The 14,048-nt window shown below is 35.9% G+C and overlaps 2 protein-coding genes across 2 annotated transcripts; both read right to left on the bottom strand.

Moving 5' to 3' along the window:
* Nucleotides 1-304: 304 nt before the first annotated feature.
* LOC148196628 (lanC-like protein GCR2) lies at nucleotides 305-3,627 on the bottom strand. The gene is made up of 6 exons (XM_088092603.1): nucleotides 3,361-3,627; nucleotides 3,046-3,224; nucleotides 2,246-2,357; nucleotides 2,027-2,143; nucleotides 1,622-1,936; nucleotides 305-829 (listed from the first exon to the last, which is right to left on the bottom strand). Exons 1-6 carry the CDS (start codon nucleotides 3,514-3,516, stop codon nucleotides 491-493), a joined length of 1,218 nt encoding a protein of 405 aa, XP_087948729.1. The 5' UTR covers nucleotides 3,517-3,627; the 3' UTR covers nucleotides 305-490.
* Nucleotides 3,628-8,382: 4,755 nt separating this feature from the next.
* Nucleotides 8,383-9,718, bottom strand: LOC148196627 (uncharacterized). Its single transcript, XM_088092647.1, has 5 exons — nucleotides 9,662-9,718; nucleotides 9,452-9,577; nucleotides 8,717-9,369; nucleotides 8,562-8,643; nucleotides 8,383-8,487 (listed from the first exon to the last, which is right to left on the bottom strand). Exons 1-5 carry the CDS (start codon nucleotides 9,716-9,718, stop codon nucleotides 8,383-8,385), a joined length of 1,023 nt encoding a protein of 340 aa, XP_087948773.1.
* Between the last annotated feature and the right edge of the window lie 4,330 nt (nucleotides 9,719-14,048).

Genomic DNA, 14,048 nt, shown 5'->3' with positions numbered 1-14,048 from the left:
CTTGATCCATATAAAGAGCACCTGCGCATGCAACATGCAAGGAGAACCAAGAGAGGCTATCCTTAGAGCTTCTTCATCTGAAGTAGCAAGCAAGTTAACTAGTTGAATAGAAATATTAATAAAATTATGAATGAAAAAAAAAAATTAACAAGATGTTTCTTCATGTGTAGTTATATAAAAAGCCATTCTTGGTTTGTTTATTTTTATCTTCACTTCATGCTCATTAGGCACAATTTCTGTAAAAAGATAATTATTTGTTAAATTCTCCCAAGAATTATTAAAAGAAAAATCATTAACCAAGATATATCCTAAACAAACATTTCTTTGAAAGTAGGAACCATGCATGATGCATAACAGCTTACTCTCCTATTATCCCATACATATCATATAACATAACAAAGCCAAAACTACAAAGTTGCAGTTTCTTCTCATACTTCCAAAGTTCTTCAGGATAGATATGTGTAATTTTAATATACATCATGACAGTGACTCAAAGTTCATAGCCTGGGAACTTGGCCATTAGTGGATCAACCATATCTAGAAAAGTATATGCCATTCCTCCAAGACCTTCAAATAAGGAATGGGGGCGATCTCCTCCATGCATCTTTCCTTCTGAGATCAGTTTATGTGCCCTATCAAGTAGGAAACAAGCAAATGCTTTGGCCCTGTACAAATACTTCTCATTTCCTGTCAATCTGTAAAGAGAAAGGAAGACATAGGTGTTCCCACTGATGCCATGACACATCCCAACTCGCTTAAGCAGACCCCTCTTCCATACTACTTCCCCTGAATCTACAGCTGCTTGCAAAAATTCCTTGTCCCCAAAAACCTAATTTTTATGGCAAAGATTATAGCATGAGATGTGAACATGTATCTAGCAGCTAGGCTCAACAATTATTGCATAACTTCGGCAATTTAAAATATAAGAAAACAAGAAGTGAAACTTAATTTCTTGTTTGTACAGGAGTTTGACAAGTGAAAGGAAAATGATTTCTGCTGAACTCAAAACTGAATTACCCTTAAGAGTACTTGGAACACATTCTTCTTAACACAGTTTTTTGCATTTGTTAAAACTTGTTGAAATCTACAAAATTATTAAATAGATTCATTAAATAAAACGTAAGACCCACAATTTTAAGATTTCCAACAAATTTCAAACAATGGTAGAGTTTGTTAAAGAATACGTTCCTAACATTTCTCTTACTTTAAATACCAACTGAGATGCATATACCATTTTCAGCTTCAGTGCCACCATGTTCACTAGTATTATTAGTATTAGTCATTCTTTTCAAAGGAAACGGTAAAGTACTAGCCCATTGTAACCAGATTCATGCGAAGTATATATAATTCATGAGTTCCCTTCATGCCTGTGTGGAAACACTTTCTCAAGGGAACAAATCACGTCATATGCTTAAATGATGCAAAACATACAACCAGTATCTTCCTTTCAGAGGTGACAAATCATATCTCACATGAATGAACACTCTAAAATGATGCAAAATTTATAACCAGTAGTTTCCTTTCAGAGATGAAAAATCATGTCACATGAATGAACACACTACATCCGATACTACTCTGCAGTCAGTACGCATTTGAATTTCGCAACTAAGGAAAATATTACCTCAGCTGCCTTTACAAGGGTAAGAGTGACTCCAGGAGCACCATGACACCAATGCACAAGACGGTCATTTTCACTTCCTTCGCTGGAGGGATAATTGCCACTAGGGAAACGATTGTTAATCATGTAACGTAGGGTACCCTTGATTTCTTCCACCTCATCTGGCTTGAGTTCCATGTCCATCAAAACATTCATAATTCCTGCAAGTCCATGTGCAGCACCCCAGTATTTCTTTCCATGCCATTCATACATCAGAGGACATCTTCCCTTGTGTCCTAATTGTCTGCCAGCCGAGATAACCTCATCCACTACTGATCTCTATTGAAGTTAAAAAGCCATCTTATCAAAATAAATTGCAGAGTAAAAAAATCCCATGAGACTCATCATGAAGCAGATACGCCTTATTACCATGTGGGTAGTAGGTATTGTGTTGTTACCAATATGCTTGTTCAAGAATGAACAAGCCCATAGGTAACCTGTTCTGCCATACAATAGCTCATATGGCGAATCACGAGGTATTACAATCTGTTCTAAGCAAAGGCACATATATGAAAAGGAGTTAAACAACTTGATTCCATGTATAAATAGGAATTATCACACGGATCAGAAATAAAGACAACAAATTACCTCTTTGAATTGTCTCAGGTAATAGTCAAGTAGCCTTTCATCACCAGTATGCTTAGCTACAACAGCACCAAGAGCACAAACACCAGCACGCCCACAAAGAAATGTCACACGGCTGCAACTCATACACTAGAATTTAGAAAGTCAAACCACGATAATCTCATTTCCCACATTGGATTGAAGCCAGCATAATTAACAGCACATGGAAGCATATAACAAAAACCAAACATCCAACATAAACATATGGCAGATGATATTGTGGATTATGTTAGAAACATGGTAGTTATAATGTACACTGAAATACACAATTCATTTCTATGAACTCTAAGAGAATTTTTCGGTGTCAACCAGAAAAAAATCATAGCATGTACTGTAAAAGCCAACAAACTCACCACATATAACAGTTTATTAATACATAATAGCATAAAAACTCCTTTACACTGTAAGTGAGGAGACTATTTTTTCCAGCAATAAACAAGAAGCATAAAATTTTATCAAAAGGTATTCCACATTAAACTATAACTGTTTAGTTTCAGGCTTTTCCAAACACTAATTTACTATACTGATTCAAGTAAACCGAGGGATAAACACAAGTGGAAATCTCCCGAGTACAGAGCAAGACAGACAACAGTATAATGTGCTTCAAACAACGCTATTGTGCTCTAGTCTAACCATCAAAAGCAAGCAATCCTTAAAACCTAAAACAGAAACACTATATTTAAACATGTTAAAGTTTAAACCAACCCTTTATAGTGGCTAAGCCATAACTAATAATATCCTTAGACGCACGAAAGAGAGAATACCCAGAATCTGCTGAAGCAGAATAACAAGCCTCAACAATCTCAGAGCACAAGTTAAGATCATTCCCATCCTTGGTTACTTGGTAGGCCTTGAAAAGCAGGTATGCTGTTCCAAGAGCCCCCGTGTAAAGGGTATAGTCCTTCACACGCTTCCCACGTGATCCCCATGTCTCCCTCAACACCTGAACAACAAGTACAAAACACTTACAGACCGACCCAACAAAGGAACATCACTAAAGCTGCTAACTTGACCCTACCCAAAATCAAAGAAAGCTAATCGAAAGAAACCCACAAATTCAAAATTAAGTTTTTGAGTACCGATTGTTTCAAGTGAAATGCAGACTCTTGGAACTTTGCAGATAGGGTTTGGTAAGGGAGCGAGAGAAGAGCAGTGAGGGAGTCCGTCAATGGAATTTGGTCTGCTGTCTCTGCCACAAAGGGAGGCATCTCGTTTGGAAAGAACCGATCGGCCATCTCCGGCTAACGGCGGTAGAATTCGCCGGTAAACGGTATAAAACTGTCTTTTCAATTAAATATTTCGTGTTAAACAAAAGTGATTTACATTAAAAAATGAGTAAAAGATAATGTTAACAAAATAGAAATAAAAGAGGGGAATATTTTGGAGTATACTTGCTAAATAAAGTAAAAGCAGTTCTAGTAAAAGTAATAAAATTGGTTATGTTTTTATACTTATTCCTTAAGTTTGAGTTTTACCTGTTTTTAAAAGGTTTGATAGTATTTTTTATTATTATATATGGTGGTGTATATTTTAAAAAAGATTTAATGTAAATCCTTATATTAGTGTTAATGTTATTTTTCGCATTTTATTTCTGGAATTAAATAATAAACATGTAAAAAAATATGATTATGTAATCTTCTTTTAAACTATATTAACACCGAATTAAATTAAGTCAAAAATAGATAAAAACAAAAGCATTTTAAAAAAATTATTAAAAAATATTTCTTTCTATACAGTAAAAAGATTATCCAGAGGATGTGACTGAAGGTTTGTTAGTGCTAATATTTATAACAAGATTTTCTTCACAAGATGTGTGGTTGATTTCATAGATTTGTGAAATGCTATGGTATTAGAATTTGTACAGCGATATTCTAATAACGAATTTTTAACACTTTTTTTACAACGCCACGTGTAGCATGTTTATTAGTTTAATTTAAAATTAATTTGTTTTAAAAACCGTGGAAATGGAAGTACGTAAGTTTTGTTTTAAGTGAGAATCCCAAAATACCCATATTTGTTTCATTGGAAATGAAGGTCTCGTTTTCCTGCCTCTTCATTTTGCTTTCTCTGTACGTCGTGTTGTCTCCCTCCATTTTCGTAAAGGTGGTGTTTTTCATAGATGTTATCGTGCGTAATGGCAAGGTCCGGTGAGCATTGTCCGACGACGAAGGTAAGTGGTTTGTCGTTCCATTTCGTTCCATGGTTTTTTGGTTTGGGTTTAGGTTTGGGGTTCATATCGTTTTGTTTTGGTTATTGGGTTTAGTAGTTTTGCTTATTTTATTTTGGTTGTTGCAGTTAACCGTTCGTCACTCTTTTTCGACAAAGTATATATGTACTTTGAATGAACGCTTGACAGACGAGCATCGGTCATTGATTGCGAAGACTCCATTTGCGTGGTTTTTAGATGTGAATGTAAATGTTAAACTAGGTAGAAATATATTGAGTGAGTTATTGGGTAAGTGGGACGACTCGAGTAGTGGTTTTTTAGTTGGAAATAAAGTTTTGAATATAAATGAAAATGATTTTTATTTAGCATTGGGATTGAGTACAGATGGTGAAAATATTAACTTAAAGGAGGAAATGAGAAATATTCAATGTGTGAAATACATAGGTAAAGGAACAAAGGATTATTTGAATTCGATATACAAAATTCTAATGCGAAAACACAAGAAAAAGATCCCTTGTTCTCATTTTTGTAGCCTTTACCTATTGGTAGGGATATGTGAGATTTTATTTCCAAAACGTAGCGGAAAAGTGTTTCCCGTAATGTTTAATATTGTTGACAACTTAAGTGGTTTGGTAGTTATTGTTGGGGTAGTCTAGTTTATCGTTTTTTGTTACGTAGTTTGCGCAAAGCTTCAGAAGGCTTGAAGAAAGGCAAAGGTACAACAAACGTTTACGTGGATGGTTGTGTTTACATGCTGCAAGTAATTATTACTTGTTGATGTAAAATGTAAATTGTTTGTTTATTGTTATGTGATTTTAGTTTTTTACTAGAAGTTAAGATGATTTATTTTTCTTAGGTATGGTTTTTTGAGCTTTTTGTTCCACCCGAAGGTCCAATTGATAAATTTTCACGAATATTGCAATGGATGAATAGAAGTGTTGGAGACAAGTTCGTAAAACGGTGTATGGAGACAGGTTTGGTATGTGGTTTGTTATCCGAAGTTTTGTTATGTTTTGATATATTGACAAAACTTGTGTAGTCTGAAATATGTGGTTAAATATCAGGTTGTTGATGATGTTTATGTTGGTGCTTCAACCAAGGATAAGAAGGAATACAGACCAACACCAACAAGAAAGGATGCCCAACCAAGACCAAATAAGATACAAAAAAGAAATCGAAGAGAAACTTTTATGCATGCCTTAGAGGACCAAGAATTTCTAATTGAAGAACTTAAAAGGAGGGTTGCAGGTTTGGAGGCACAATTGGCTGAAGAGAAGGCAAGACGACAAAATAAAGATCACAATGGAGAAAGTGTGCCTCGTACAGAACCATCCATGAACACTGGTTTTGTATCCCCTACTGACATTGACACAAATCAACAACCTTTGAAGACGTATGTTAGGGTTGGATCACGAAGGCGTTACAAGGGAAGAGCACTTAGGACTCCATACACCGGAACCGTAGTGCTTAGAATAAAAAATTAGTGATATGTGTATTGAGTTGATTAATGGAAAATAAATGATCATTATAAATAGATTAAGAAAACAAAGTGTAATGTATCGGATTTAGTTGAATAATATAAAATTTGAGTTTTTGGTTTGGTCACATATTTTATTTTTTCAATAGCATTGTTATTATGATTTGTGGGTTTGTGCATTTGAGTATCTGCTGAAGTTTTGTGTTCGATATGTTGTAGCTGTGTTTGTAAGATGTTGTTGTTTGAGTGGTCTTACAGGGTAGTAGGTGATGTGATGTCACCCCAAGCAGTGGGGAAGAACCCATTTTGAGTGAGGGGACCAAGTTGTGGAAGGGCTCAATAAGACTGCTCCAAAAACCCTGTTGTAATCGTTTACACAGTTCTGGTAAACGATTACGCTAGAGAAATCTAGATTTTGTACAGAAACTTCAACTGAAGTAGTCAGTCAGGGTAACACGGGTGACCATTGTCAAAACCAGTATGTTTGACTCACATTTGCACTTGTCTTTGGAAGATGTTGGTGTTTGACTGTTGGTAGCTTGTGCTTGGTGATGTGATGTGACCCCAAGGACTGGGGAGTGACCCATTTTGAGTGGGGGGACCAAGTTGTGTAAGGGCTGAATCAGAGTGGTCCAAAAACCCTGCTGTAATCGTTTTGAGCAGGGTGTTTTGAGCAAATTCACTCAGCCCTTCCACAACTTGGTCCCCCCACTCACATTGCCTCATTCCCCAGTCCTTGGGGTCACATCACATCACGAAGCACCATCTACCAACAGTCAATGACTAACATCTTCCAAATACAAGTCCACATGTGACTCCAACAAACTGTTTTTGACAATGGTCACCCATGTTACCCTGACTGACTACTGCAGTTGAAGTTTCTGTACAATACCTGGAATATTCTCGCGTAATCGTTTACCAGGACTGTGTAAATGATTACGAATGTGTGTTTTTCAGCAGACTAGCTCAAGCCTTGCCCAAGTTGTTTCCCCCACTGAAAATGGGTTCTTCCTCACTACTTGGGGTCACCTCACATCACCTACTACCCTCTAAGACCACTAAAACACCAACATCTTCCAAACACAAGTGCAACTCTGAGTCAAACTAACAATTTTTGCCAATGGTCACCAAAGTCACCCTGGTTCACTATTTCAATTCAAATTTCTGTACAAAACACACATTATTGTCGCGTAATCGTTTATTAACCCACTGTAAACGATTACCATTTAGTTTTTTCACCAGCCCAACTTAAAACTTGTTCAACTCCCTCGCAGTAATGACCCTTAATTTCACTTATGAAACCCTCCCTTACTTTTCAAATACTTATTATAATGGTGCGATATTTTTTCAATAAAAGATTTATTCATTATAACAAACACAACGTCAAAACAATTAAATTGAAAATCTAACCAATAATCTTATTTCAAAAACAATGTTTACATTGTCAACTAACATTATGTACATATATAAACATGTTGTGTTACAAGACAAATTTGTTCATGTGTAAGCAATCCTAAAGAATGCCATATAGCTCTAGGGCTTCCATTCGTCTTATGTACTCGTTGTCCAGGATCCATTCACATACATATTTCTTTCTAATCCCAAGCAGCTCCTCCTGAAACCAACATTTTCCCCATTAGAAACCAACACATAAAATAATTTTAACAAACACACAATTGCTACTTACAGTTGTATATTGAGGCATGCTTTTTCCGTTGTATTTGTCGTCTCCATCCCAAATTTCCATTTCTTTCAACATTATGACTCCACAATCATGTCTCAAATAATATACCCACCACATAAAATTACTTTTCACCATATATTCATCACAACACAATATAATACAACAGTACAATTCAAAAAACTTACAAGTTTGGTTGGGATGGGATATTTGCTTGTTTAACAGTCAAAGGACCAATACTACCTTCTGGTCTATTCATCAAGAGGCAAAAAAATCGTGCCATATTTTCAGCCTACCAGTTAACAAATACAAAAAAATGTTAAACAATACAGGGTTATCTAACAATCACAGGGTCATCAATAATGAAATATGTGGAATCTTACAACAGCTGTGTCTATCCTTTTCCGGTCTCTGATCCCCTTACCCAATGAGTCAATCACAAATATCTCTAATGAACTCAATTTCACTGAATAACACCACCAATGATCATCGTGGACAAATGGCATAAACAAATACAAACAATAAAAACAATATCAATAACACATTTCCGACCAAAACCTGACAAATATTGCACCTTAAAGGTTACTCACAAAGTCAGCTGTGGCAATGTCTCCAAGTCTAAACTAATCGCAACGCAGATAACTGTTATAGTTATGAAGCGTCCAAACATGACGATTTTGTGGACGTTTCCTATAATCTGTAAGAATATGGTGCTGTGGACAATTTCAAAATCATCAATAAAAAATCATTTCTTCAATGAAATATATGATACAATATCAAATTTTATTTACCAAGTATAATGGACTAAAATGAATCCTCTTAACAACACCGCACAACCTTTTCTCATAGTACATAAACATCGTACAAGCAAATAACACCACCTACACAATCAAAAATTTTCACATTACTAACATAAACTACAACATGAAACACAAAGAAATGTCACAATACTAACCATGTTATCAACGTATTTTATCGGGGCCAAAGTGTAAAATGAAGTCGTGGTCATGGTTTGCCCAATTATCTCGCATACAACCCTAAACATATAAATATTACTCCATCACAAACAATAGAGATTCGCCAACCACAACTACAATTCAAAGCAAATACCTGTATACAGTGATCTCTCTGACGCTGACTGCTCTGTACAATTGGTCTACATCAACAGTGGTGCTTGGATCCCCAACAAAACTGCGCAATGGGGGGATAGCCAATGGTACGGCCTCCCGTTCTTCTTCATTACCATCATCATGGATTTCAATACAAACAATGTTATCATGACTTCTTGAAACTATCTCATCTTCATATGTGGTTTTATCCTCCCCTCTTACTTCCGTATATGCACCTAGGGGGTCATCAACTACATTACCATCACCTTGTTGTTCAAATCCACAATCACGACCAACTTCAGGCTCTTTGTCACCTCCAACTTCAGGTGCTTCATCAACTCCACCAGCAACTTCTTCATCAGTACCACATGCATCTTCTTCAGTAAAGATTGGAGTTTGACAAATTTCAAATAACTCCCTAGTAAGAACTCCAATCTTCGCATTCAATGCTATGAGATCTTCATTGTTTTTCCTCAATCTCTCCTCGGCACCTACTTCCCATGTGCCGTCATCAGAGCTTTTGTCATGATCTTTCTCAACCTTGGATCCTTCAGCCAAGGATCCTTCACTCATCCCTCCGTCATCCATGTGGAAAGCTGCACGGATTTCCGGGCGATGATGATCTTCCTTTCTTACATACCACTCAAGATTTAACTGCACCATTATCACACAACAAATTTTGACAAATAAGACAATCAATTTTTACATAAAAAATAATGAATATCAAAACACTTACATCTCCGGTCTTAAATATATGTTCAATTTTTTCGGTCCTTGATTTATACGGGAACCATCGCATTATGCATGGGAAAAACCTGTGTGAAGCATGACCATGCAAAGAAAGTCTTTTAACCGCCCAAGCCTACAATATCATAATATTATTTCATCAAACCTAATTGACAATGTTCTGCAGTAGATCAAAATAATAAACTATAAATCATGTTACCTGCAACACTGTCACATTGCCACTAAGAGTGAGTGACTGCGCGATACCTCCTTTCATAATTTTCTTCTTACATTTATTTAAATTCTGTACAATATGTTTATGTACACCAGTGCACCAATCGTATAGACACAAACTGTCTAAGTCATCTATCACTGCAAAAGGCATGTTACAAACATGCCTTGATTTCCTAGGAAAATAAAAAACAACCAAACAAACTAATATATATAACCTACATACTACATCAACATCAATGTTATTATCATGCACAATGACATTAAACATGTCTGTAACCTCCTTCAAAGTGATAGTTTTTTATTTGAACATTTCACCAACCAATCCAACAACTACTTCATCAAACGAAATCTCTAAACCACCTATTTCTAAACCTATGCTCATGAACACATCAATAACTGAAAAGTGCACCAACTGTTGACTTACTCTAAAACTATTATCATGCCCGGCCCACCTGCAAACCATAACCTTCAATAATTTCAAATTCACCTCCATAGGGCTATGAATATTCAAACACCACATAAATGGAGTCATCGTAATGCGCTCCACATGACACTTTCCTAGTAAACGATTCATTTCAATAATGATCGATGAGTCCATCGAGATAAGAAGCCGCCACTACACAAAAATGATGATAACTTTATTAACAACTACAATTTTTACAATAGTAAATTATCTATAAAAAGAAAATTATAATTTATCTTACACTTCGTTTTTGCCCTTCCATTGCACCTGTACTAACAAAATAACAATCCACACTCGTTAAATAATTACGGTTACTGAAACACCAAAAAGACAATGTAAAAGATAGAGTTAGGGTTCGACCATTATGACTTACAACAAAAACACCACCACACCAACAACGAAAGAAAACAATGCTCCACAGCCTCGTCGAAGAGACGAAAGTCCACAACAATGTGACCACACCGAAAACGGCACCGGCCTTCCAACCACAGAAAAGATAGAAGAGAACAACAACTACCACATGAAAGAAGTGAAAAACCAAATCCCACAACACGCGAAAACGCAACTAGCTTTTGAAAGAGAACATACAGGATAGAACGAGAGAGAAGATGGAAGGGATGAAAGAACTCCAGAGGTTACAGCGAAAATAAGAAAACGGAAACCGCGAAACCAATTTCGTAAAGTTTTAAACTTTTCTTCCAATTTTACCCTCGGCCTGATAACTTCTCCCCATTTTCTTTTATTTTATTTTGGCCAATGCAATCACGCCACCTGGCGTTGTCAAATTGTTGGCAAAGATTGGTTGTCAACATAACATTTTCCTTAGAATTTTGCCTACAAGGATATGGAAAACAATACTTTCACACGGTTAAAGTGATTGACACTCATTTAACACACGATGACCCCAATTTGTGTAAATGTCATCAAGGGTAATTTTGTCATTTTATGTGGTAGGTTGTTGTTGTGCTGGTTTGAGAGCTGAATAAATGAAATAATGCATTTCAGTGAAGCAAAGGCAGTTACTGCCTTAGGGTCCCTCTCTCTCATTTCAGTTTTTGCAAAGGCTCAACCATTTCATTTTGGAAGAGCAACTCTTCGTGTTAGGGTTAGGGTTGAGAGAGAACACGAGAAGAAGAAAAGAGGGAGAACTCCATGGCTGCCACTTAACCGAAGGCTACACGTGATCGGAAGAGTTCGAACCAGCAAAGTCAAAGTAGATGATCGGTGTGAAGCGCGAGAAAAGAAGGCTCACCTTTCTATCAGAAGTGCGAAGCATTAGAGGTTTCTCCCATTTCTTTTTTTTTCTTTCCTTTTTTCAAACCCTATAACGTGATCGGAAGACTTCGAACCGGCGAAGTCAAAGAACGTGATCGGTATGGAGCGCGAGAAAAGAAGGTTGACCTTTCTATCAGAAGTGCGAAGCATCAAATGTTTCTCCCCTTTCTATTTTTTCTCCTTTCCCATTTTCGACCCCTATAAAAAGGGGTTCTCTTGCAATGTAATAAGACAGTTTATTTTAATGTCTCATATGTCTCTTTTGCTTGGTCAACCATTGATCGCATAACATAAAGAGCAATCATACTATTTGAAGATTATAAAGTAGGAGCTTCTTGTGATAATTGAAGCAAGTTGTATGCTTCTTCTGCCTTTTCCAGGTTGTTAACTTTTGCATACAATTTGATCAAATAATTATATATAACTGGATTCCCTAGCAAGTTTGCTTTGTTCATTTCATCAACATAACTTATGGCTTCTTTAACCCTTCCAAGGTCAGAGAAACATTGATCAATACGCCGTAAACTATAACATCAGGCCGTAAGAGTTGTTGGTGAATTCTGGTATAATTGTAAATTCATTTTGAAGTTGGAATGAATCTTTACATAGTGTAGAATTAGTTTTCTGATTTGGCCCAGTTTGATTCATTTTACATAGTGTACAATTAGTTTTCTGATTCGTTTTCCTTTTATTTTGGTTTGCACCTTTAATCTTTGCTTGTTCAATTTGGTGAAATTAGTCTAGGTATATGATACTTTCGCTTTGGTGTAAATTGTAGATGGTAGGTTCTGAATTTTTTTTCAGTTTAGTTGTTTTTATAAATTGTATAATGTGTAGTAGTTTAGCTTCTGGTTTGGTCCTTGTTAAATCTAAATGTACATTTTCAGAATACCATAGGTAGTTGTTTTGTTTTTGTTCTAATGATTGGTAGGGTTAATAATATATTTCTGACTTGAACAAACATGGATCTGAAGAATTGAGTTAGAGTTACCAACTTAAGTTCTGAAAGAAGAACTAAAAAACCCCAAAGTGGGCTGAATCTTACAAGAAGTCTTTGACTGTTTTGTTGCCTTATTTGATTTGATAGATGATACTCTTAGATTAGTTGCTTAAATTCAATTATGTTTTAGTTTAGGTGTTTATGGCCTAGAAGAAGGTAAAAGTTGTACAAGTGAAAAGTTGTACAAGTGTTGAGACCACAGAACTGATGAGGCTATCATAAAAAAAACTGTATTATGAATCTGTGTATGCATGCTTGGTTCCGTCATGTGTATCTGAATGTATATAATATAATGTATTGGTTATTGTTCTCTTGTGGAGGTCAAGCTATCGAAGCGAGCGAATCCACATTGCCATATTTAGATCCGAGCTCAACAGGGAAAGATTGGTTGTCAGTGCCAACTTTACTTATGCTGAAATTGGAATTCTCAATGACACTGGAATCCAATTTGTAAGTCACATCACTTCCTTGTGTGTTCCAGCTGTGTTCAAAACCCATGTTCAGAGTGTCCAAATTTTCAAACATAAAGATATTCTTTAATTTAATCATTTATTTATGTACAAAAAAATTAGCTCGGAAGATTTGGATCATATATACATGATATGGTTATATATTAATAACATGTGTAGTATCTCCATTAGTTCTTTTAATAATTGAGATGGATAACGATTTAACAAGGTGTACAAAACAGACTAAGACTGGTGATATTTTTATAACCTATTCCTATATCCAACTTTTAAATTGTTATGTTAAAAGACTCTCGTGTTTTTCTTGTAATTGACTAATTTGAAAAGTTAAAACATGGTTAAGTGTAACTTTTATTAGACTTGTAGATGTGGTAAGAATCAACTAATAGGCACTATATAACTACTAGGTGTTTTGAGTTATGATGTGTGATAGAAGCAGCTCCAATCTTCAAGACTGAGCAGCTCCTCGAACCAGAAAGTGGCAGGGAAATGAGAGAAGTTGATGGTTGATCTAGTGCATGCAAGGTGTTTGTGAAAATGTGTTTCGGTGTTTGGAAGTGTGCAAGTGGAATTTCTAACTCAGATAGCCTTCCAGCGGGGAAGGGAGCTAGAGGAAGAACAAGCTAAAGTAGCTCTAAGTTTTGAACTCGAAGAAGTAGTGGTTGAATGTAATTCAACAGCATAACACTATATCAATTCAATTTATTTTTACAAGAATAAGGAGCTCTCTTTTATAGAGTAAGAGAAGCATGGCTATCAAGCTGAAATGTGCATGAAGCTACTGGATGTGTGCAGGAAATGCTTCTAGGCCGTGTGTTCCATGTGCAACTTATTGAAAACGTGCTGAAACAAAAGAAGCTACACGGTTGGCTTGTGTTTCACGTGATACATATGTAAAATGTGCTTCAAAGACAAGAAGATGCACGGCTTGGCTGAAACATGCACTCCTACTTGCTTCCTTTTCTCTCCTTTGCTTGGCAAACCTTTTAAGATGTATATGCATGGGTTCCCACCTTTATTGGTGACCTACAAAACAATACAAATGTTATTTAGCAAAGTATATCTATCTAAGACTTAGATAAGGAAAGTACTTTTGTTGAAAGTCTTTATTTCACTTCCCTTTCTTAGTCTTAGTGTAAGTTGATACTTCTTTGTAATTGACTAATTA

This window comes from Vigna umbellata, chromosome 6, assembly GCF_029865625.1.
Source record: "Vigna umbellata cultivar VRB3 chromosome 6, Vumbellata_1.0, whole genome shotgun sequence".
Lineage (NCBI taxonomy): Eukaryota > Viridiplantae > Streptophyta > Magnoliopsida > Fabales > Fabaceae > Vigna > Vigna umbellata.
This window is presented reverse-complemented; position numbering and strand designations above follow the sequence as displayed.